The following is a 12047-nucleotide window of genomic DNA, read 5'->3' on the forward strand; positions in this document are numbered from 1 at the left end:
CATATATTAGGTTCACCTTTTAAGTTGCATTACCGAAATAAATTAACTTTTGCAAGATATTCTAATTTTTCGAGTTTCACCTGTATTTTGTTAGTAATGAATTCACAACTTTGTTGTTCAGAAGTGACCTTAAATCATATTTATCCATTTCAAGTTCTTTTGTTAATGACTGACTTTTATAACATGTGATGATTGTCTTCCATTTCTATTGCAGATCAGGCAAACAAGGAAGATACTTTGGTACTGAAAATTGGTTCTGTATCAATGGCTCCTCAGGCTGACAATCCTCTTAGTAGAGTTGTGTTGAGGAAAGACATTTATCAGTAAGTATTAAAAGTTAACTCATATAGCTCGGAGTATACAAGGCATATCACAAAAGTGGTGTAATACCAGTGCACTTTGATTCATGTGCAGAGGGTCTATTTGCATATAGTAAATTGAAACAATAAATGGCTTGAATGGGATGCTTGGAGGGGCAAATCAGTGTGCTTCTTGTCCCTACCTAAAAAAATCATAGATATTCAATCGTCTGACATAGAAGTGATCAGAAAAATATAGGTATTAATCAGTCTAAATTTGATTCATATCACTGTTGTTACTCCATTCCTTCAGGGTTATTTTTGAAATGTAGCTAAAATTAGAAGAAAAACTATGGAATAATCTGCATTTCTTGCAGTCTTATCTCTCTTTTCCCAATGTATGAAGCTTGCCATAGAGCCAAAGTGGAATCATCTTGGTTCTGAATAGTTTAACAGCTAGAAGAACAAAATTGTTACCTTTCTGACTTATAGCTCCAATTATCTCCTCTGTGGTCTTTTGTGCGTGAAACTATGGATATATTAATTTCAGGGAAAGGAAAAGTAGACAGTGATACATTCTACTTTTAAACTATTTAAAATCTTAGTTTGCTTTATTGGGATGTGTTACTTTGCCATTTTTGTAAAATTTCTAAATTTTACTTTGCCATTTTTGTAAAATTTCTAAATTTTGACAGTTAATCGTAGGTGTTTAACTGACAGGACTTAGCTGATGCTTATAGGCTTGTTTGGAAACCTTTCTGAGAGAAGTAAAGGTCATTGGCATATAATAGCATATGGATGCCTCTGTGTGATCATACCGGGGAATTAAACTACTTGTTAAAGTCTGTACTTTGTAATGAAATTTTCCATATTCATTGTTACTTTTTTCATGCATGCTTTAATAATTAAGTCTAATACTTCAGAAAACTACAAAATTGGGACTTATGTGCATTGGGAAACAAACCAGGCTTAGAACATAAGTGGAAAAGCAGGCTAGCCAATGACCAAAATAAAGTACTTTGAGCTTTGAAAAAGCTTTTCCTCATCTCCAGAAAATTATTCACTTATACAAAAGATATGTTTGCAAATACTATCTGTTTCAGTAGCTGAATAGTGTGAAAGTGATTTTCCTAATGTTAAATGGTTCGCAGACTTGCAAGATGCTGGACCATTGATGTCATGTGGATCAAAGCTGTGAAAGAAAGCAAAGTTCTAAGGAAAAGTTTCACAGTAAACACATTTTTTGTGTGAATATCTTGCTCTGGATTGTGTCACTGCCTTTGTGAAAACCACACTAATCATAAGTAAGCAGAAAAACTGGAGAACATATGTAATCAACCTGATAAAAATAATATATGATCTTTACTAGATTTGGCATTGCTGGAAAACATGAAAGTATAGTTTCAAATAATACCAAGTGAGAAAAGTCACAGAAATACAGATGAACAAGTGTCTTATGCTTCCTGTTGGTCTGTTTCTCAGATGTGGTGTATGTTTTTATATGTGCATGTGTTTGAAAAGTACACTTCAATAGAAATAAGTCAGAACCTTCAAAATCTTCCACCAACAGTAAAATGTTTTACAGCTTTAAAATGACAGATATTACTTTTGCTCAGACATTCTAATGGCTTAAGTTGTACAGATTCTTTACAACTTTCGATCTTTTATCTGAGAAGCAGGGATGGGGAACTTTCCCAAAATGCACTTTAAGATAGATTGGTCTGTTAGTCTCATACTCACATATCCTCTGTTGTTGAAGTGCGTCAATCAGAGTCCCATTTAAATCAGGGATATTTTTCTCAATCAAGTAAACATATTGAAAAAGCACTGCCATCTTCTCAAATAAATAAACTAGAATGATAATATAGAATGGCTCCCAATAACTTAAATTCCTTATTAAATAGGAAGAATTAACTGTAGAGCTTCAGTTTGACTACTGGCAAAATATGTTTGAGAAAGTTATACTGGAGCTTAAGAAAAAATGTTGCCAAAAAAGAAAATTGTAAACATAAAGTAAATTTAATTCTCTTCTGGATTCATACACTTTTTCCCCTTGTTAGATATTAAAATCAGCTAATGTATGCTAATGTTTTGTTATATGTTATATACTATATATTATAGATAGATAGATAGATAGATAGATAGATAGATAGATAGATAGATAGATAGATATGTATGCATATATGTATATGTATGTGTATGTATGTATGTATGTATGTATATGCAGGTCTTGGGGTGTTCGGGTCTTTTCCCATGTAAAATTGAAAGTATCTTGGCAACGTTTCGACAAGGACCCACTCTCCATCTTCAGGCTGGTGCCTTCGGCTTTGTGCCTTTTGCTCGCACAGGCACGAAGCCGAAGGCACCAGCCTGAAGATGGCGAGTGGGACCTTGTTGAAACGTTGCGAAGATACTCTCAATCTTACATGGGAAAAGACCCAAACACGCCAAAACCTGCATACCTGTACCCGTGAAAATCTACGAGAACAAATATACATATAGATATACATATACATATATATTTGTTTTCTTAAGTTTTCGTGGGTACTTACATGTATGGTATTCAGCTTTGTTCGGGTATTTTCCCACGTCATTATAGTTGTGCTTTTAAAGTTGTAGCAACGTTTCTGCAGAATCTCATCTGCCATCATCAGGCTTCTGTATTGTGTTCATCTGTGAGTCAGACTTTCACAGCTGTTTCTGTTTTAAATTTGGTGCTGGCCTACGCTGTGCCAGAATGGTTTTTTCTTCATCCTGATTGGTTGGGAGTCTTGGTCTGTGTTTATTGGTCTTGGAGTTTGCTGTGTTCTGCTTGATTGGTGTTTCTAGTATCTTCTGTCTGTTTTGTAGCTTTTTTTGTCCTGATTGGCTGGCAACATTGTGTTTCCTGTATTGGAGGCATTTAATGCGGCTTGGTTCTGAGTAAACGGACGGCTATTATTTACTCGGAACTGTGAAAGTCTGACTCACAGATGAACACTATACAGAAGCCTGATGATGGCAGATGAGATTCTGCCGAAACGTTGCTACAACTTTAAAAGCACAACTATAATGACGTGGGAAAATACCCGAACAAAGCTGAATACCATATCTATCTATCTATCTATCTATCTATCTATCTATCTATCTATCTATCTATCTATCTATCTATCTATCATCTATCTATCTATCACTGGGTTACCCTTAATGCTCTTGAGATGTGACAGTCTCCCTAAGAAATAATACAAAAGACAAAATAAGCTTTTGCTTTATCGTGCTTTGATGTCATATTGACAGAATCTGGCTGTGATACCTAAAATGATGTGTATGTGTATTTTGGGAGGATTTAGCTGTAGATTTGGAGAATATCCTGTGAGCCAGATGTACTTGGGAGGCAGAATTATATCCCTTAACCTTAAATTATATCACTTGTTTCATTGGATTATTGGAAATTTGCTAGACAGGGAACCTGGATCAAACATCACATCATAAATACATCTAATTGAACAAGACAAAAGTATATGTTGTTGGAATATTGCCTTATTCAAACAACTGAACAGTTTTCAGTATCTGCATCAAAGTTTGTTTTGCCTACAGTATAATAACTGGGGGACTAAAATTGGAGAACACCATGGCAAAATTGACAGTATATACTAGGGGTCTTCAAACTTGACAGCTTTCAGACTTGTGGACTTCAACTCCCAGAATTCCTCCTCCAGTCATGTTAGCTCAGGAATTCTGGGAGTTGAAGCCCACAAGTCTTAAACTTGCCAAGTTTGAAGACCCTTGGTATATACCCATTAGAGAGGTTTAATTAAGTTCAAGCAAAAAACATTCCTTTGCATACAGTAAGTCATAAAACAGAATTCAATATCTGAAATACAGACTTTAGGACTTAAATAAAAACTAACAATTGCTGCTTTATATCAATATTTGATTCTTTACATTTAGATGGCTTTCCACTAAATGGTTTTTAAATTTCCTGCTAATTTTAAAAATGCCTTTTTAAACATTTCATTTCAAGGATACCTTGCTGACATGTATATATTTAAAAACAATATTTAAAAATAATAACTGTAGTAGATACTATTACTGAAACAGAACACCTTCAGAAAAATTAGTTTCTCTTTTTTATTCTGCATCTTATGACTAAATTACAAATTATGCAATATATCGGTTCAAGGAAAATTTTAAAGTATTTCACAGTAATATTTAAAACATTTTATTTCTTTTGATTATGGTAGACTTTTTTAATTTAATATATTGTGAAGAAGTACAGCTTGTGGTTCATTCCAGCAATACTTGTGGGCTCTCTGATGACCTCTACTGAGTTTTATCTATAACAATTTTTTTACTATAGCTCTTGAAATGCTCTGGAAGAATGATCCTTCCTTCCTTCCTTCCTTCCTTCCTTCCTTCCTTCCTTCCTTCCTTCCTTCCTTCCTTCCTTCCTTCCTTCCTTCCTTCCTTCCTTCTTTCTTTCCCCATTTTCTCTAAAATCTTTGCACGTTCTAGGATATCTTTGTCTTCACTATTGTTACTTTATTACAAGTAGATTATTAATTAATGTAGTATCCTATTACTGATTCCACCAAATTGAAAATCTTTCACTTTATTCAACTTTATTCATGAATTAGTATTTTAGGTAAGCTCTATTTTTCATTGCAAATTTTACACAAAATAAATATATTTTAATCCATTGATCCATGTATTTGTTCCCCAATTTCAGTCAATTATAATATATATTTTAGACGATAAAACATCTCAATAAATCTAATAATTTTATGGTGAGATTCTTTCCTGGCCAGCTGATATGTGCATATGTGTATGTGTATTTTTCTCCATGGGATTTTCAGCGGACAGATGTGCTTTTATTTTGGGATATTATATTACCTTAGGATACATCATAGTTTGGCTTGTGTTATTAAAATATGCTACACATATTATTATACAATTTGCACTGCAGACGGGTTAATTTGAATTAACCTGAAATCATACATTTGAATTTATCTAAATATTGCATAATGAATATCAGGGAGAAGAGGATTCCTTATTGTGTTTTCAATAATCTCTTTAATGTGTGTGCATGTACGTGTGTGTTACTATGTACAAAATATAATTGATATATTTGCTCAAGATTCTTCACAAATATGCAATGTTTTAATCACTACAGTTTTACCATTTGTCAACAAGAAAAACAAACATTAGAAATGTTCGTGATGTGTGATTTATGTGTGATTGTTTTAGTTTTTTCTGACTGATCCTGTAAGGCAAAAATAAAATGATAATTCTAGCAAGGAATTTATCAAATGGAAACAATAATAAGAAAAATAAGACAGTTATTGCAGTCAGATAGTAACCCAAATCTTTTTTTCTTTCATTTATGCAGGCTGTTTCAGGTCTGCATGGAATTAATAGAAAGCCCATTGGTGTATTTGTTTCAGCAGAACACATTGTGTTATCTCCATAAATAGTGTGTTACAAGCCAGGATCTTAAGATACTATATGACAATAGCTAAAAACAAAAGTATCAGAAAAATTTCAAAATTGAATTATGAAATGAATATACATTTCAGATGGATTCAGTTTGGGTCTTCACAAATGAGAAAATTCACAACATATCAAGAAAGCTGGTGCTGGTGATATGGTTACTTGCAAGTGACATAGCTAGTTTGATTTATAGAGGCCCTAGATTGTTTCACACGGAAAATTCAGGCTAGTGGCTGGGACTACTATTAGCTTTATTCTTAGCTTCTTGCTTCATTGTAAAAGAAAATGGAAGAAAAGCAGAGATGCTTTTGTGGACACTAATAACATTCATTTAAAATATGTCATTTTGCATTGTAATTTAAATTATTCCCTTTAGGAGACATTTCAGACATTAGAAATGGTTTATATAGAAAGTATTTCAGTGTAGGAAAAACCACAAAAATGCCAATTTTCATAATTCTGCTTTAACTATACCTGTTTCAAAATGCTGCTTGGGTATCACAATACATTTATTTGAGATGAAATAGCCATAAACAGCTATCACTATAATTTATTAAATAAATAATTATTTATAGTGCATACAAAAGCATTACAACGCAGTAATTAAAAAACAAAAGAAGCAGTAGTATGAACATAATCTAAAATAACACAATTGTTTAAAATAGGGACAGGAGAGACTAAAAGTAAAACAGAAATCATGCAGTAATTCTTTAAAAAATATATAGATGAAAATATTAGTTTTGAATGGATATTTAACAGGAATTATAATAAGCTCTTCATAAATTTCAGAAGGCAGAATATTCCAGAATAGACGCATTACCATAAAAAAGTCCTGTCTACAAATGAAAGGAAGGTAACTCCTTGTGTTTCTTAATGTATGCAGTGTAATCTTCAGTCAGCAGCAATCTCTCAGATATTTGAGTCATAGGTTGTTACAACATTTGGATCAAGAGCAAGGGTTGCCCATAAAGAGTGACAATAAGAGTTACAATATAGGTAACCCTGTGTGTTATGACCGTCACATTGCAATGGACTACCCAAAAGATATTTATGACCCAGCTTCAAAGTTCTGGTGAACACCCTTCCAGCCACATGACAGCATTTTGGTCTCTTAGGATTAAGCCTGCATTTATCTCATTTGCAGTATCCCAGGATCCCTTGAAATGGCCATTTGGTGCAGCTTGTGTTTTAAAGCCTATTTTTGATTAATTGGAATCAGCAGGTTTATGCTGACTCACCTAACCACTCTTTTGTTACATATATGTGTAAGCATGTCCTTTGGTCTGTAGCAAATTTTGGACAAATATTCTCCTGAGCAGTTGGGGGGGGTTGATCTCTGGGAGGGGATTTACATGAATGAAGCTGTCCTTTGATTTTATGACATCAGTAGAGTGGGTGAGGCTAAATATTCTGTCCCAATGTTGGAGGGGTATAAAAGTGTGAGTTAGAGGCCTCCCAGAGGGAAACTATTGTAAAAATGGTAAAACAGTGAATTTTGAGACATGTGAGCTTGGGAACAGCAAATGGAGAATCTATACATCCCATAAGCTTCAGGTTGATCAACTCTGATTTAAGGTTTTTTGTCTCAGAAAAAAGAGAAGAGATGTCTTTCTTAAAAATCACACCAATTAATACACATTTCTATATGTGTGTATAATGTTCTTAATTCTTAAACAGCTATTACTCAATAGGACTTTTAAAATCATGCACAAATTTGAAAATTATTTTTCCAATTAATTGTGTCAGTGGTACAGCTCTGACTTACACAATAAACATGTTAACAGACCTTAGCCTGATCTCATTAAATAGTTGAAAGCAGCATTATTACTCTTGCTTTTTTATTTAGCTTAAATAACTTCCTCTTTGAAACCATGGACCATATCTGAAACATTAGAATGATAATGCTTTAAAACAAAAGATTAAGATCAAATGGTTTATATAAACAATAGTATACAAATATTTTTTAAAAGTATCATTTTCCATGTGGCTTTAGGAAATTATTGCTATGTTTTCATTTCTTAATAGCTTACAGAATTTAGTGGAACAGGAAAAAAAAAGTAAGAGAAAATTTATTCAAAGATTTGTTGCCTACTTTAATCAGATAAATATAGAAGAAGTTGGTTATTCATTTTTCCTAATGCTTGATTGCCAGTTCTTTCACTTTCCTTTCCTTTTGTTTTATACTAATGTAATTATTTTTATCTGAACTGGAGATTTCTTGTCCCCAATGTCCACTTTTGTGCAAAGGACTTTTGTCTATGAATTCATAGCACTTTTATTCAAAGTGGAGAGAAGAAATATAACAGTGAGAACACGAAGTTTATTTTTCTGAAACAGCTATGAGCTTATAGACTTTGACATCTAAGTAGCATTTTTGGATAAATTATTGTATTTTACAGATGCCTTTACCTATTATAAATAATAAACTCTTCATTCCATTAAATTTCAACGGAGCAACAAGTGTTAGGGATTCAATGGAGAAATTCACTTTGTATTCCTCAAATATTTTACCTGAGAAAGACCTCAAGCTTGGATATTGGTTTAGATAATATCTATACATCTAAAATACTCAGAATATAAATTTAGGAAAGAAAACCAGCATTAAATACAGAGAGTCTTTATCATGTTTAAAAGCATTCAGAATGAAAAAAATATTTACCATTAATATGTTGAGTATAGTTGTTCTTGGTTAATATTTCACTGATTTGGTAGTACAAGCATTGGTTGAACCTTGTCTTTAAACAAAGAGGAAATGTTAATTCTATTAATAAAACAGTCTTGAATTTCAGCTTTGGCAAGAATACTTGATTGATGTAGGTGAGGATCCCACAGATTTCTTGTGATAGGTGAAAAATAAAGATAAACACAGGAATACTGTGTGACAGACAATTTTTATACTCATTTTTAGAAAACTTGTTTTATTATCACAAATTAACACTATGTATATGTCAACATGAAACATGAAATGTCCTCATATTTTAATACTTAGATATCATATAAGGTAGAAATATACAGTTACTAAGGTAATGCTGATAAATATGGATTTATATAAAGAGTTTATGAAATACACCACATTTTGTTCCATTAAAATCTATTAAATAGAGAGCAATTTTGTCATTTCAGGAGGCAGCTGTTAAATAATAACCCACCTGAGATTTTCTTTCTTTTACAATATTTAAATGTATAATGTTTGAGCAATGTAGCAATGAAATAGAACAACATGGTGTATTATATATTCAATGTAAGTGGAAAGCATCCTAGTTATCATATGAGTTATTCTTTAGCTTTTGAAATTAATTCATTTTGCTTAATAGAGGATTTGATTGATATCTACATATGGTTTGATAAATTGACACAACAGTGAAAAAGAATTCCTGTCCCATGTCAACTTATCAAACGCACTGTGAATGTTCTGTCTTTCATCCTACATAAAAATAATTACTACTCGGTAAACACGAAGCTCATGTTCAGTGAAACTTAACCTCAGAACTTCCAGGTGAATATATATACAGCACCTGATAAGGCTGAGGTATTGTACCACGAAACAAATAACCTGAAGCAACCCTGTGACTACTATATATGACCACATTAACTTTAATAGAGAATCAGAAGGAGTTTGTTTACTCAATTTCTCACTAAGCCAAATGTTTGTATGAAGTTTGGGAAAGCCAAACCCTGGTCTCCTATTACTGGCAAGCAATGTTGTGTTCTAAACTAAATTTTTCACACAGAATGCAAATCCATAAAGAATGCATTACTTCATTACATTTTATTTTGGCACAATTTGTTACAACTGCTAACCTCTATTTCCTCTGTCCATGTTTTTGAGTCTGTTTAGAAAAGTTATATTCCTGGCTGGTCATTTTGCATGCATTTAGAATTATTCACTTCCTCATTTACAGAATGATTTAGATTATGTTATGCATGTAAGAATAAGCTTAAAAGCAAATCAAACTTTTTGTCATAGAATCATTTTTTTTAAAAAATAATACACATAACCCAATGTGCCAGTCTTTTAACTAACATATTTAAAGAAGACATAGGCCACTTTTACAGATAATAACAGGCAGATTGTACACATTCATATAATAAAAACCTAAAACTTTTCAGAAATCAGGGTTTTCTTATTTCCCTCTCAAACAGATTGAAAATACATTGTATAGTTAACATACGTTACCTTTGTTCCAACTATTGTGCTCCAGTTACAAGTCTAGAAGACAACTGCAGTGGAAAACAGTCTTCTGCTTATTTGTGGTAAATTATTGTACACAGAGCTTTTTTGAACAAGGCACTACTTTTAAATGTCTGGTCACCTCACGGGATATGTAGTGCATTTCCTGCCACTAGGATAAGAGGAAGGAAGCACCAAGGCCCAAACGTTTGATGTGTGGTCTACTGTAATTCCTTTCATGTGTTCAGTGGCTTTCATAGGATCCATATCCTACAGTCAGTTTTGACCAGGCTGTGGTCCATTTCATTATGCTGACCCTCTGAAATGGAAAACAAACATTATAAGTGGTATTAAGCTGCCACTGTTATAATGAAAGGGTTATCGTCTTGCCCTTAAGCTGATTGTTTTATTAAATTTTATGGGGAGGTTTCCTTTGTTTTTTAAAGATAATTTCATTTTTGGAAGGGAATACTAAAAGTATCTGATAATTTAAATTAGACACTGTAGCTAGTATTTACATGACTTGAAAAAGCTTGGAATTATTCTTAAAAGTATCATATTTTAATATTTTAAGTTAGACTTTCCCAAGATTCCTTGTGCGTTAAGAATTTTTATGCTAGTTCACAGAGCAAAATCACCACTTACCAGTTTTTGAAACAATGTAGGATGGTTGTCACACATTTTTCAGGCTTTTTATGCATATCAGCCCACTATGCATATTTGTTTCCACTGTAAATTACAGTTAATTGGTGACATGAATTTGCTTGGTTAATGAACAAATTTGTTAGTTTTCATGTGGAGCTGCTGCCACATGAACTTGAGCTTCATGTGATTTCCAGGTCAAAACTGTATCATCGATAAAAATATGAGTTTTATCTTATTATAAATTGAATGTGTTACATCTTGGAAATATGGACAAGTCTGACAAATACACAGAACTTTATTTCGCTAATTGGTTAATAAAAATATAATTAATAAACTATCCCTAACAACTACAGCTATTAGCAATGATTTGTGGGTGAAACTTGCACGTAATAATTGATTTAACAGATAGTCAGATAAAAGCTATGAGAGTGTCCTGGAAATTTAAATAAAAGAGATTAATCAGCTGGTGGCGAAAATCCCTGTAGAACTGGAAGAATATGGTTTGTGGTTTCTATGGCAACCATATCACAGGGCAGTATTGGATTTCATATGGAGTTCCTATATTTTCTAAACTATTTGCCTTTTATATTAATAAGCTGTGACAAATATCATGGAGACTAGTTTCCTTTTGTTTAAATTCAGTTGTTAATCATTAAAATATTTGTGGTTCCCCATTGCCATATCATCTAATCTTTAAAAATTGGGGAGTCCAAATCTTTAGGGTTTTGGGGAAAACTAAAAATTTGGGTATTTTTATACTCTTACAAAACAGCTGTTTGTCGAAGCATATAAATTCATAAAGTTGGTTGTCAACAGGGATAGAAATGATTTCAAAACATCTACTGGATTGCTACCTGTTACCATTTCTACCCTCAAAAATGCAAGGCAGTTCCATTTTTTAAAATGATTTTTCTGGGCAACTAAACATCTTTTAGACTTCATTTTTATTATTTTTTTATAAGAAAGATTATGGATAGAGGTGCTTGAGACTTATACTTTGCATACAACCATGCCTATTCACATTTTTATTAATTAGTTTTGTATAAAGGATCTAATTGGACACCAAGGGTTGCATGTCTCTTGGCTCATTCACTTTGGGTCCCTGACTTTTTCTATTTCACATCTTATGTGATACATTATTTTTCCATAAGAATAAAATTTAGGTATTTGTACATTTTGCTTAAATGGGCAATGGTTTAAAGCTATATATACAGTACTAATAAGATGAGTTAAAAATCCCTTGGCAGTACAATGATTTCAATTCAAATTGAAAAATTCATGGCTGGTCATGTCACCTAAAATATGTGGCAAGATTGATTAAATCAATCAATCAATCTCCCCACAGATTTTAGGTGACATGACCAGCCATGAATTTATCTTGCTCTTTAAGTTATTATTATTAAAATTCTGTGTAGGTCAGAATCCATTACTTTGCTGGAGAGAAAATTATGTATTGTTTTGTG

General features: G+C 32.6%; 1 protein-coding gene across 5 annotated transcripts in view; it reads left to right on the plus strand.

The window, feature by feature from the left end:
* The window catches only part of VPS13B (vacuolar protein sorting 13 homolog B), a 308832-nt gene that overhangs the window by 152681 nt on the left and 144104 nt on the right, over positions 1 to 12047 (plus strand). For all 5 annotated transcript variants that reach the window (XM_026705911.2, XM_026705908.2, XM_026705909.2 and 2 more), the window contains exon 30: positions 215 to 323. In XM_026705911.2, the coding sequence (XP_026561696.2) occupies positions 215 to 323 (109 nt within the window). The remainder of the gene's footprint in view (positions 1 to 214; positions 324 to 12047) is intronic.

Source organism: Pseudonaja textilis, chromosome 3 (assembly GCF_049901715.1).
Source record: "Pseudonaja textilis isolate UNSWEBS1 chromosome 3, rPseTex1.2, whole genome shotgun sequence".
Classification (NCBI taxonomy): Eukaryota; Metazoa; Chordata; class Lepidosauria; order Squamata; family Elapidae; genus Pseudonaja; species Pseudonaja textilis.